The following is a 14,756-nucleotide window of genomic DNA, read 5'->3' as shown; positions in this document are numbered from 1 at the left end:
CTTCTACCTTTGTCCTGTCTTGAATTACTCCATTTCCCCCCCATTCCTTCCTTTCTTCTCCTTTCCATTTTCCTTCTTTCTTCCTCCCTTCTTCTTGTGTCCATCCTCTCTATCCTTTCCCACTTTATTTTCCTCTTTTCTTTAGTACTTCCTTCCTTCAAGCCATCCCCACCCTCTCTTCCTTCCTTCCTTCCTTCCTTTCCCTCTGCTCCTCATTTTCCTCCTTTCCTTCATATTCTTCTCCATCTCCTATCACCTCTTCCTTTGGTACCATTCTACCCGCTCAGTTTATGAAGACAAGTAAAGTGACACAGTCAGACTCAGTAAACAGCAGTGATTTTTACCAGAGTTTTTATTTTCCGCTGAGTAGACCCATTTCCAAATATATCCACTTTTTTCTCAACTATTTTAGCTAGTTTCACAAATTCAGTACAAAATCAAGTGCAAAACAATACAGATTCCATGAAGTATCGGATGGATGATAAAATGGATTGTCACATTCTCGTTTGCACAACATTTTCTTAAAATAATTTTGAATAATACTTTTCGAAGAGGAATAGCTCTGAAATCACAAAAACATATGAGAATTGTGCTATAATCAGGGATTTGCAAAAACATGATGTAGGTCTCTTATGCCAAAAAGCTCAGCGATAGGCAATGTATTGCAGGGCCATTATAGACATGTGTCAACCATAACCATGCGCACCCCCTTGCCCTCGGGTTCTCTGTCTGCCATATTTTTAGCTGCCAAATGATCAGCACAAATACAGTTTCTTTTTTTTTTTGCATAACGAGAACACTGCCGCAGTTTGAAATGTTTTTGGATGCTGTTTAGCCCAACGCTCTTTTTATAACCAACACTGATGAATTGTATTGCCCAAACAAATGTATCCAGTCTGGATTTTACAGTATTGCCACCTCTAAAGAGTAGGTGGAACATGGTGGTCGTCTATATGGCTATAACCAAAAAGATAAAAAAAACTCAATCCCCATCACTTGTATCAAATAGTGATATCACCACCATATCATTGTAACAATATATATTCATTCATAGGATGACTCCACACACAATATTTCTATGGAAGCTGGTTGGATCCATAAAAGAGGACTTGAGTAGCATTTTTTTTTTACCATGTTCACTTACTGTACCCCAAAATATTTCCTTTGTCCTTGAGATAACCTTCAAATCTTTGGCCGGGGTTTGCGTTGCCTAATCCAATGTCAACAATCAAAGTTTATTGCCGTCAGCGATGCACCATGACTAAAGCAAACCCCCAAACTGCCCTGGTTCTCAAGGAACCCTGAAAGACCTTATTGGCAACAGGTGTATCTTATATATGGCCGTTTATGGATGACTTAGCCTAGAGCTTCGACACACATCCCGAGTGGTGGAAGGTATGGTCTGGGAGACTTCATGGTGTGATATTTTTGAAGACCACCAGCAAAGTTCACTTCATCTAGGTCTTCTTGGGGTGCTGGGATCTAACACAGTTGAGTCCTTGTGGACACCTATTTGTCCTCAAAACGGTTCTGCAACATCATCGACTATTGGGCTGCACTTATCTGCCAACAAAAGCTGTGTTACATTAGATAATCTGCAGACGTGTGATCTCTGCATGGGTTGGGAACACTGAAATTGAACACCGGCTGACGTATTGACATTTTCATAAGCACACGTAAAAAGTCTTTCACACTTGGGTGGCTACATGATATGAACTCCTAAAAATATGTTCTGTACATTTCAACAATTTTTATATATATATTTATATAGACTGAATCACCCCTTAAGCTAATAAAACCCCCATCTGAATAAAAAAAAAAAAATTATAATAATAATAAAACTTTATGAAGGCACACCCATGCGAGACATACAGGTATAAATTGAACTGCTCCATGCAGTTTTTTTTCGCGTATTTTATTTTTTTGTATAATACTGTATCTTGCAGTCGATCTAGCTTAAATGTAACTGGTGGAATCTTTTGAAGGCAATATTTTTGTAACAAAAATGGAAAATGTTTGATACGCACGAGTTCAAACTCTTATTTCGAAAGGCAACAGAGTACGTGCCTTGGAGCTTCGAAGCCTAGAAGTTGCCACAATGATATTCTCTTGACTTTTTTTTATTATTTTAAGGGGTAGAGTTGTTTTGTTTGTTTTTTGCTCATTTTTGTAAACCATAACCCGCACCTACGGTCAACAGACTCTTTTTTTTTTTTTTTTGGAAAACTTGTGAATTTACAAACAAGTCACAATTGATATCCTCTAAAAGTAATTTCAGAGCTGTCACATTATAGTTTTTTAGTTTTTTTTTCTTAAAAAAAAAAGACAATGTGTACTGCGTCACAACGTAATGCAGCTAATCAAAAAAAAAGAGAAGGAAAGTATTTACAAAAAGAAACAAAACAAAAAAAAGGAAACAATTCTAAAGAAGCCGATCATTTCCCCCACGTACGTACTGCTGGCTACATCCCACACTGCGCCAGACAAACGGCACCAGATCGCATCCCGTCGTCAGCCATTTTGCAGAGATCTTTAAAGCCTTGTTGTGGTTCGGTAGGATTATTGTATAACGACGTTCTTCAGGTAGATTATGCTTGTGAATGAGGAAAGTGTTAAAACCAGGTACCAACAAGAGAAGAGGATTTCTGCCCTTCCAGTGATGCCGTACTGGGCTGTGCTTGGAGCTGAAAAGACACAAAGAAAAAAGTTCAAAATTAATAAAAACCTTTTTTGTTTCTTAATTTCTTAGAATTTCTTCTTACAATTCAAAAATTTTATTTTATTTTTTAAAGCGCACATGCCAGCAGAATAAACCCTGCTGCCATGTGGGCTCGATCCTGCTGTTTTAAATTGTACCAATCTTGTAAAAATCAGCTGATGCTATCCATAAAAAACAAACAACTTTCATTCTTTATATAAATGAAGGCTTGGAGCCCTGAAGGGGCGTGGCCAGCACTGGAAAGCTGAGGAGCTGAGGATAGGCCCCGCCTCCAATGCATTGAAGCGTTCCTTTGCATCAGGAATAAAATAGCTTTTTCTCGGCAATGCTACAACCAATTTTCACAAGAAAGGTATCTTTTTAATTGGCAGGATCAACCCTGACAGACAGTATGCCCAGTTTAACAGGGTTGTTCCTGACAAAAAGTGACCTTTAAGCCACACAGAAAATAAACAGCTGACATTTTATATAATACCAAAAATTTGATTTCTCATTCCGTTGGAAGGTGTCATTTTTGCTCCACACAGTCAGGGCGCGAGGTCATATCAGTTGCAATCTACGGTATAATAAGTGCCCAAAACAGAAATCATCACGCCTCTGCCCCGTGTATCATGGGGGCTGATGTCTTTAATATGGATTTTTTTTGAAAACCTTGTAAGATGTTCAGTTCAGGAGCCATTACATAGTCCCTCTACCTGATTTCTTACAACTAATGATACGACGTGTAATATTACATTTCTGGAGCCGAATCACGATTATAATGGTTCATTTACAATACAAATCCCCGCACAAAGTCCCAATCCATGTCCCTGCTAATTGACAGCAATTTTAGGATGGATGAAGCAGTATAATGTGACCTCCTTTGTTAAACCGCTTAGCCTGTTGCTACAACCCTTCTCCGCCACATAATTAGTTTTGACAGAATTCTCTTCTATTCTGTGTGTTTTCTTACCACCGGGTTATTAATGAGACGACAGACGACCCATGAAGCTCTTGTATACAATGCAGGTGGAGCAGACTGCGGTGAAATGTACAGTACCTACATACCAACTGGGAAGGATAACAAACTTTCTGCAGAGAGTAAATAGTACATACTGTATATTGTGCAGCAGTCTGTGTCATTCACAGAGTAATAGAGAGGTTTTGTAATAAAACCTATATTCTTCTACATAGGAGCAGTATTATAGTAGTTATATTCCTGTACATAGGAGCAGTATTATAGTAGTTATATTCCTGTACATAGGAACAGTATTATACTAGTTATATTCTTGTACATAGGAGCAGTATTATACTAGTTATATTCTTGTACATAGGAGCAGTATTATAGCAGTTATATTCTTGTACATAGGAGCAGTGTTATAGTAGTTATATTCTTGTACATAGGAGCAGTATTATAGTAGTTATATTCTTGTACATGGAGCAGTATTATAGTAGTTATATTCTTGTACATAGGAGGCAGTATTATAGTAGTTATATTCTTGTACATAGGAGCAGTATTATAGTAGTTATATTCTTGTACATAGGAGCAGTATTATAGTAGTTATATTCTTGTACATAGGAGGAAGTATTATAGTAGTTATATTCTTGTACATAGGAGCAGTATTATAGTAGTTATATTCTTGTACATAGGAGCGGTATTATAGTAGTTATATTCTTGTACATAGGAGGCAGTATTATAGTAATTATATTCTTGTACATAGGAGGCAGTATTATAGTAGTTATATTCTTGTACATAGGAGCAGTATTATAGTAGTTATATTCTTGTACATAGGGGCAGTATAATAGTAGTTATATTCTTGTACATAGGAGCAGTATTATAGTAGTTATATTCTTGTACATAGGAGCAGTATTATAGTAGTTATATTCTTGTACATAGGAGCAGTATTATAGTAGTTATATTCTTGTACATAGGAGGAAGTATTATAGTAGTTATATTCTTGTACATAGGAGCAGTATTATAGTAGTTATATTCTTGTACATAGGAGGAAGTATTATAGTAGTTATATTCTTGTACATAGGAGCAGTATTCTAGTAGTTATATTCTTGTACATAGGAGCAGTATTATAGTAGTTATATTCTTGTACATAGGAGCAGTATTATAGTAGTTATATTCTTGTACATAGGAGCAGTATTATAGTAGTTATATTCTTGTACATAGGAGGAAGTATTATAGTAGTTATATTCTTGTACATAGGAGCAGTATTATAGTAGTTATATTCTTGTACATAGGGGCAGTATTATAGTAGTTATATTCTTGTACATAAGAGGCAGTATTATAGTAGTTATATTCTTGTACATAGGAACAGTATTATAGTAGTTATATTCTTGTACATAGGAGCAGTATTATAGTAGTTATATTTTTTGTACATAGGAGCAGTATTATAGTAGTTATATTCTTGTACATAGGAGACAGTATTATAGTAGTTATATTCTTGTACATAGGAGCAGTATTATAGTAGTTATATTCTTGTACATAGGAGCAGTAGTATAGTAGTTATATTCTTGTACATAGGAGCAGTATTATAGTAGTTATTATCTTGTACATAGGAGGCAGTATTATAGTAGTTATATTCTTGTACATAGGAAGCAGTATTATAGTAGTTATATTCTTGTACATAGGAGCAGTATTATAGTAGTTATATTCTTGTACATAGGAGGCAGTATTATAGCAGTTATATTCTTGTACATAGGAGCAGTATTATAGTAGTTATATTCTTGTACATAGAAGCAGTATTATAGTAGTTATATTCTTGTACATAGGAGGCAGTATTATAGCAGTTATATTCTTGTACATAGGAGCAGTATTATAGTAGTTATATTCTTGTACATAGGAGGCAGTATTATAGCAGTTATATTCTTGTACATAGAAGCAGTATTATAGTAGTTATATTCTTGTACATAGGAGGCAGTATTATAGCAGTTATATTCTTGTACATAGGAGCAGTATTATAGTAGTTATATTCTTGTACATAGGAGCAGTATTATAGTAGTTATATTCTTGTACATAGGAGCAGTATTACAGTAGTTATATTCTTGTACATAGGAGCAGTATTATAGTAGATATATTCTTGTACATAGGAGCAGTATTATAGTAGTTATATTCTTGTACATAGGAGGCAGTATTATAGTAGTTATATTTTTTGTATATAGTAGACAGTATTATAGTATTATAGTAGTTATATTCTTTTACATAGGAAGCAGTATTACAGTATTACATAACAGGCAATGTTGAAAAAAAAGACACAGGTACATACATTATTATTTTTTTCTGTTGTAATTATCATTTGCACACATATTTTCTGTGACACTATCAGCCTAGCAATAAATACACATTCAGATTATTTTGTTTACCAGGCATAGCGTACTCCTATTTGAATGCTGATTTATGTACATTTCTTGACACAATTGCTCATTTCTGAGATCCAGTGCGGCAGAATGCAGGCAGATGCTTCCATGGAACAGACTTGCTGACATGAAGAGATAGGTACAGGGGAAATGTCATATTTCCTCATTGTGTGCGAAATTACAAATAATTGTATCAGCTATGCAATGAGCTCCGGTATTTAAGTAATAGTAGGTAACTGCATTTTTCAGCGTTACACAGCAGCCATTACATGACAAAATAATAGCTTGTTACAGTTTCCTCACTTAAATGTTGTTGTTTTTTAGATGTTTTAGACCGTTTTGAGTGTCTGTATTTTATGCAGATTTTTAGAACAGTCTCCATACGGTTTCTGTTAGAATTTAGATTTTTTTTCGGGTGGTACACGAATACTAGTGGATTTTTGTTTATAAGATGCAACCCTTCCCCTTAGAACTATGGCATGTGCAATAGAAAAAGCCGTCCAGTCTGCTGTACGCACCAGTTTGGTTCCCATTGATTTTACTCATAGATTTTTTTAGCCTGATAGGGGTCCACCTCTGTATAAGTAACACAATATTAGCAAATAAAGCAAGGGGACTCCTACAATCAGCAGTCCAGACTTTAGGCTTAGTCACCACCGGCGACTTTGCTTTTGAGTTTTTGCATGTACTCTGTTACAATTGCAACAGAGCTGTTGACTAGAGTTGAGCGGACACCTGGATGTTCGGGTTCGAGAAGTTCGGCCGAACTTCCCGGAAATGTTCGGGTTCGGGATCCGAACCCGGTCCGAACTTCGTCCCGAACCCGAACCCCATTGAAGTCAATGGGGACCCGAACTTTTCGGCACTAAAAAGGCTGTAAAACAGCCCAGGAAAGGGCTAGAGGGCTGCAAAAGGCAGCAACATGTAGGTAAATCCCCTGCAAACAAATGTGGATAGGGAAATGAATTAAAATAAAAATGAAATAAATAAAAATTAACCAATATCAATTGGAGAGAGGTCCCATAGCAGAGAATCTGGCTTCACGTCACCCACCACTGTAACAGTCCATTCTCAGATATTTAGGCCCCGGCACCCAGGCAGAGGAGAGAGGTCCCGTAACAGACAATCTGGCTTCATGTCAGCAGAGAATCAGTCTGCATGTCATAGCAGAGAATCAGGCTTCACGTCACCCAGCATTGGAACAGTCCATTGTCATATATTTAGGCCCCGGCACCCAGACAGAGGAGAGGTTCATTCAACTTTGGGTAGCCTCGCAATATAATGGTAAAATGAAAATAAAAATAGGATTGAATGAGGAAGTGCCCTGGAGTCCAATAATATATGGTTAAGGGGAGGTAGTTAATGTCTAATCTGGACAAGGGACGGACAGGTCCTGTGGGATCCATGCCTGGTTCATTTTTATGAACGTCAGCTTGTCCACATTGGCTGTAGACAGGCGGCTGCGTTTGTCTGTAATGACGCCCCCTGCCGTGCTGAATACACGTTCAGACAAAACGCTGGCTGCCGGGCAGGCCAGCACCTCCAAGGCATAAAAGGCTAGCTCTGGCCACGTGGACAATTTAGAGACCCAGAAGTTGAATGGGGCCGAACCATCAGTCAGTACGTGGAGGGGTGTGCACACGTACTGTTCCACCATGTTAGTGAAATGTTGCCTCCTGCTAACACGTTGCGTATCAGGTGGTGGTGCAGTTAGCTGTGGCGTGTTGACAAAACTTTTCCACATCTCTGCCATGCTAACCCTGCCCTCAAAGGAGCTGGCATTGACACAGCTGCCTTGGCGACCTCTTGCTCCTCCTCTGCCTTGGCCTTGGGCTTCCACTTGTTCCCCTGTGACATTTGGGAATGCTCTCAGTAGCGCGTCTACCAACGTGCGCTTGTACTCGGGCATCTTCCTATCACGCTCCAGTGCAGGAAGTAAGGTGGGCACATTGTCTTTGTAGCGTGGATCCAGCAGGGTGGCAACCCAGTAGTCCGCACACGTTAAAATGTGGGCAACTCTGCTGTTGTTGCGCAGGCACTGCAGCATGTAGTCGCTCAAGTGTGCCAGGCTGCCCAGGGGTAAGGACAAGCTGTCCTCTGTGGGAGGCGTATCGTCAGCGTCCTGCCTTTCCCCCCAGCCACGCACCAGTGATGGGCCCGAGCTGCGTTGGGTGCCACCCCGCTGTGACCATGCTTCATCCTCCTCCTCCTCATCCTCGTCCTCCTCGTCCTCCAGTAGTGGGCCCTGGCTGGCCACATTTGTACCTGGCCTCTGCTGTTGCAAAAAACCTCCCTCTGAGTCACTTCGAAGAGACTGGCCTGAAAGTGCTAAAAATGACCCCTCTTCCTCCTCCTCCTCCTGGGCCACCTCCTCTTCCATCATCGCCCTAAGTGTTTTCTCAAGGAGACATAGAAGTGGTATTGTAACGCTGATAACGGCGTCATCGCCACTGGCCATGTTGGTGGAGTACTCGAAACAGCGCAACAGGGCACACAGGTCTCGCATGGAGGCCCAGTCATTGGTGGTGAAGTGGTGCTGTTCCGCAGTGCGACTGACCCGTGCGTGCTGCAGCTGAAACTCCACTATGGCCTGCTGCTGCTCGCACAGTCTGTCCAGCATGTGCAAGGTGGAGTTCCACCTGGTGGGCACGTCGCATATGAGGCGGTGAGCGGGAAGGCCGAAGTTACGCTGTAGCGCAGACAGGCGAGCAGCAGCAGGATGTGAACGCCGGAAGCGCGAACAGACGGCCCGCACTTTATGCAGCAGCTCTGACATGTCGGGGTAGTTGTGAATGAACTTCTGCACCACCAAATTCAGCACATGCGCCAGGCAAGGGATGTGCGTCAAACCAGCTAGTCCCAGAGCTGCAACGAGATTTCGCCCATTATCGCACACCACCAGGCCGGGCTTGAGGCTCACCGGCAGCAACCACTCGTCGGTCTGTTGTTCTATACCACGCCACAACTCCTGTGCGGTGTGGGGCCTGTCCCCCAAACATATGAGTTTCAGAATGGCCTGCTGACGTTTACCCCAGGCTGTGCTGAAGTTGGTGGTGAAGGTGTGTGGTTGACTAGATGAGCAGGTGGAAGAAGAGGAGGAGGAAGCCGAGAAGGAGGAGGTGGCAACAGGAGGCAAAGAATGTTGCCCTGCGATCCTTGGCGGCGGAAGGATGTGCGCCAAACAGCTCTCCTCCTGGGGCCCAGCTGCCACTACATTTACCCAGTGCGCAGTTAGGGAGATATAGCCGTGCTTACTGGTCCACGTATCTGTGTTTAGGTGGACCTTGCCACAGATGGCGTTGCGCAGTGCACACTTGATTTTATCGGATACTTGGTTGTGCAGGGAAGGCACGGCTCTCTTGGAGAAGTAGTGGCGGCTGGGAACAACATACTGTGGGACAGCAAGCGACATGAGCTGTTTGAAGCTGTCTGTGTCCACCAGCCTAAATGACAGCATTTCATAGGCCAGTAGTTTAGAAATGCTGGCATTCAGGGCCAGGGATCGAGGGTGGCTAGGTGGGAATTTACGCTTTCTCTCAAATGTTTGTGAGATGGAGAGCTGAACGCTGCCGTGTGACATGGTTGAGATGCTTGGTGACGGAGGTGGTGGTGGTGTTGGTGGTACATCCCCTGTTTGCTGGGCGGCAGGTGCCAAAGTTCCTCCAGAGGCGGAGGAAGAGGCCGAGGCGGCAGCAGCAGAAGAGGCCGAGGCTGCAGCAGCAGAAGAGGCCGAGGCAGCAGCAGCAGAAGATTTAGCAGGGGGAGCCTGAGTGACTTCCTTGTTTTTAAGGTGTTTACTCCACTGCAGTTCATGCTTTGCAGTAGCAGGCGGAGTCTCTTGGCGGCGGGTGTTCTGCTTTTGCCCACTGCTCCCTCTTTTGCTACGCTGTTGGCTCGGTCTCACCACTGCCTCTTCCTCCGAACTGTGAAAGTCAGTGGCACAACCTTCATTCCATGTGGGGTCTAGGACCTCATCGTCCCCTGCATCGTCTTCCACCCAGTCTTCATCCCTGACCTCCTGTTCAGTCTGCACACTGCAGAAAGACGCAGCAGTTGGCGCTAGTGTTTCGTCATCATCAGAGACGTGCTGAGGTGGTATTCCCATGCCCTCATCATCAGGAAACATAAGTGGTTGTGCGTCAGTGCATTCTATGTCTTCCACCGCTGGGGAAGGGCTAGGTGGATGCCCTTGGGAAACCCTGCCAGCAGAGTCTTCAAACAGCATAAGAGACTGCTGCATAACTTGAGGCTCAGACAGTTTCCCTGATATGCATGGGGGTGATGTGACAGACTGATGGGGTTGGTTTTCAGGCGCCATCTGTGCGCTTTCTGCAGAAGACTGGGTGGGAGATAATGTGAACGTGCTGGATCCACTGTCGGACACCCAATTGACTAATGCCTGTACCTGCTCAGGCCTTACCATCCTTAGAACGGCATTGGGCCCCACCATATATCGCTGTAAATTCTGGCGGCTACTGGGACCTGAGGTAGTTGGTACACTAGGACGTGTGGATGTGGCAGAACGGCCACGTCCTCTCCCAGCACCAGAGGGTCCACTAACACCACCACGACCATGTCCACGTCCGCGTCCCTTACTAGATGTTTTCCTCATTGTTATCGTTCACCACAACAACAAAAATATTATTTGGCCCAATGTATTGAATTCAAATTCAGGCCTTTTTTTACAGACACCTAACACTATCTGGCTATCTATTTAGGTACCGTATTACACTAATACAGGCACAGCAGTAACCACCGATTTAGCTGTCTATGAATTTGAGGCCTAGTATTTAGGCGCTGGGGGACAGGTATACATTTACAGACAGAATTAGACTGGGATATGCACAGTAGCGTGTGTGTGAAGTTATTCTGAATGACCCTATGTGCACCTTGAATATTATATACCCTTTTAGGGATGTATTTAAAGTAGGCCTGATACAGCAGAAACCACTAAATTAGGAAATTGCTAAATTGGGAATTGTATTTCAACCCAGAACAAAAAATGTGCTTTGACGGACACTAAATAACTTGCCCAGCCACAACAGGACAGCGGTAACGAGAGATTTAGCTGGATATAAATTTGAGGCCTAGTATTTAGGCGCTGGGTGACAGGTATACGTTTACTGACAGAATTAGACTGGGATATGGCCAAAAAATAACCACACTATTGATGGTTAAATGCACTTGGTGTGACAGCTTGACCAACCACACTACTGAGGGTTAAATGCACTTGGTGACAGGCGCAGCTTGCCCCTGATGTAGTATATGGCCAAAAAATAACCAGACTATTGCTGGTTAAATGCACTTGGTGTGACAGCTTCACCCTGATGTAGGCTTTAGCCAAAAAAACAACCACACCATTGAGGGTTAAATGCACTTGGTGGCAGCTTGTGCTGGCGCACCACAAGACACAAAATGGCCGCCGATCACCCCAGAAAAAAGTGACTGAAAAACGCTCTGGGCAGCCTAAAAACAGTGAGCAATTCAATAGCAGCAGTTCAATCATCCACAGCTGCAGATCGATCAATGGATGGAGTCTTTTGGAGGAGTTAATCTGCCTAATCTCGCCCTACTGTCGCAGCCGCAACCTCTCCCTACGCTAATCAGAGCAGAGTGACGGGCGGCGCTATGTGACTCCAGCTTAAATAGAGACTGGGTCACATGGTGCTCTGGCCAATCAAAGCCATGCCAATAGTAGGCATGGCTGTGACGGCCTCTTGGGGCAAGTAGTATGACGCTTGTTGATTGGCTGCTTTGCAGCCTTTCAAAAAGCTCCAAGAAAGCGATGAACACCGAACCCGAACTTTTACGAAAATGTCCGGGTTCGGGTCCGTGTCACGGACACCCCAAAATTCGGTACGAACCCGAACTATACAGTTCGGGTTCGCTCATCCCTACTGTTGACGGATCTCACGAATTTCATGCAGTAGTTTGCATTCCCTCTACAATTAAAAAGGATGTAAAACCAGCAGGCGTTATTGTGACTAGACATAAATTCTTTCCTTACAGTTACAGAATACTTTTTAACTCTTTCTCATGCTTTGATGCACAAGTAACTCCTCCTCATGCAGCGATATACATATACGTCAACAGCAGAAGGTAATTCCTGCACAATAGATCCACGATAGGCACTCAGCATTTGAGACCATTCAGAGATATTAAACCCAAAAATTCATTTATTGAACAAGTAGTATTTACAGAAGAAGTGTCTATCAAAGCTGATTCATAGAATTAAAACATAAAGATAAAATAAACAATAAAAACATACATATATATCTCAGTGGTAAAATATGTGTAGTGTGTGGGCGACAGGTTCATAAACGGCCGGCGTAATAATTAATTACCCGTCAGCCGCACAGTACACACGACCACTGTACTGACCACCGTGGTGATACCACAATGTATGGTATTTCCCAATTTGTGTGTATAGTATTTAATAGATGTTACATGAACCTTCTCTCTGATCCACTTTCGTGATTTAGAATTTCTATGCAATGTTTATAAATGATAATCAACCTCAAAAGTCCACAGAAATTGGTCAAATTTGATGACCGCAAGGATTAAGACTAGTGCACTGTATTAGTTCTTGAGCAGCAATATAATCGTTTGTGTCACTTAATGTCCAGTCAGTGGTTTAGCCAAGTATTCTGTATTGATTGTTTGTGCAACAGTGTAATTCGATAGGATATTGATTCTTGGTTAGATGTTAGTGTTGTCAGGACAAAGTATATATCTACCGCTATAACATGGCGTCCCACGTGGCGGTAGGTAATAGGAAATATATTACCTCGTCCTTGCAGACAGCGTTAGGTGCGATACCTTCTCTCCCGATCGTACAGCCCGGGATCCTGGAGATTCGTTCACGGCGTACCACGTGGCTCAGAGATTCTAGAGCTTGGCGTCTTCCGTGCGCCGGCTTCTCTCCATCAGTCCCGCTCTTTGTTGGTGAAGTACTGGGAGGAGGATTGTGCGATTAACACTGCGCTTGTCTCATAACTAGATAAAACATCTTTTGTAGGCTTTGTCCGTGGATCAGCAACGTGGGTCTCTAGGCATGCAGGTATAACATAAACCAAACACATTTCGGAGTATTGACTTACTCCTTCCTCAGCGGTTACCTGCTTCACCATACCCTGCCCACTTTTATAGTCCACTAATTGGATATCGGACATAGTGGTTACTTGCGAAAGACGGGCTGGATTCGCAGTTATTTATATATATTCTTCATTTATCAAGCTATAATCAAGCCTATAACTGATGGATACTAAAAGTCGCAATCTTATATATCATATCCCAAGAAAACGCCATTGCGTTTTTCTCAGTTTTAATGCGTTTTTGCTAAAAAAAAGTGCTCCTAAGGGTATATATAACACTATTTTACCTACTCAAATCTATATATACGTGTTATATTGTATTAAAAACAATTAGAATACCAGAAATGTATCACATTAGTTTATATTAACTGATTCATCACCTTAAATATCAAGAATGTTTCCACTCAATTTTTATGTTGGTTAAAATGCCTGAAACTCATAGAAGTGTATATAAAGATATAGAGAGGCAATAAATGATATATATTTTGACCGTTGGACTTTCTATATCGTTTATTTTAGAGAAAATTTGTAATACCTAAATTATTTATTGCGTTGTGGTCTATTCTAATCTATGGTTGCCAATTCTTCAAGGGATATGTCCAAAGATGGCAGTCAGATTTTATCAAAAGATGGCGGTCAGCCTTATCAGAAGTTGGTCGTCAGCTTTATCAAAAGGTGGGCATTGGTGGGAACCCCTCACCAAGAGGAGATCGGAGTTCTGATACTACAACGGAAAAAACTCTGATCTCCTGTCGGTGGGGGGCACCCACCTTGAGTTCACAAAAAAGCCGAATAGTTCCAATTCTGCATTCAGGCCACCTGGTCGAAGTGTGTCGAATTCAAAGATTCTTCTCGACTCTTGTCGTGGCATTCTTATAGTGTGATCTCCACCCCTCCAATGTCTTTCTACCTGTTCTAATGCTGCGAAAGTAAGGCCTTTAGGGTCCTGATTGTGAAATTGTCTGAAATGTTCTGACAATGAATGTTTCTCATAGCCGTTTTTTATGTTCGTTATATGTTCTGCAATTCTTTTTTTAAGCATTCTTTTGGTTCGTCCTATATATTGTTTCCCGCGTGGGCATTTAATAACATATATAACATTGGTAGAGCTACATGTCAAGAATTCCCTAATTTAGTGTACGTAAAAATCTGTTTTGTGTCCAAATTATTTTCTCTGTCTTTTTTGAAAATGTTGCAATCTCACAGTTATTGCATTTCTCGCATCTATAGAAGCCCTTCAAGTTTAGCCATTTTTGTATAGACTGTTCGTTCTTTTTATTTGGTTTTATTGATGGTGCCACTTTCAATCCTAGATTCAGGGCCTTAGTGTATGTTATCTGTGGCGTAGTGGTTATTAGGGGGCCTATAAGTTTATCTTTCAAAATGAAATGCCAGTGTTGTTTAATGATTTGTTCTACTTTTTTATACTGGGAATTAAAAGGTAAAATGATACGGATTGTTTCCTGCTTCTGAGTCTTATTGATTAAATCCGTATCATTTTATCTTTCAATTCCCAGTATAAAAAAAGTAGAACAAATCATTAAACAACACTGGCATTTCATTTTGAAAGATATATAACATATACTATGGCCCTGAAT

General features: G+C 41.6%; 1 protein-coding gene across 2 annotated transcripts in view; it reads right to left on the bottom strand.

Moving 5' to 3' along the window:
• Window positions 1–749: 749 nt before the first annotated feature.
• The window catches only part of NEGR1 (neuronal growth regulator 1), a 488,212-nt gene continuing 474,205 nt past the window's right edge, over window positions 750–14,756 (bottom strand). For both annotated transcript variants that reach the window (XM_044301363.1, XM_044301364.1), the window contains one exon: window positions 750–2,684. In XM_044301363.1, coding sequence (XP_044157298.1) covers window positions 2,560–2,684 — 125 coding nt within the window. In that variant the 3' untranslated portion in view covers window positions 750–2,559. The remainder of the gene's footprint in view (window positions 2,685–14,756) is intronic.

This window comes from Bufo gargarizans, chromosome 7 (genome assembly GCF_014858855.1).
Source record: "Bufo gargarizans isolate SCDJY-AF-19 chromosome 7, ASM1485885v1, whole genome shotgun sequence".
NCBI classification, from domain to species: Eukaryota; Metazoa; Chordata; class Amphibia; order Anura; family Bufonidae; genus Bufo; species Bufo gargarizans.
Note: the sequence above shows the minus strand (reverse complement) of the source record. Positions and strands in the feature narration are given on the sequence as shown.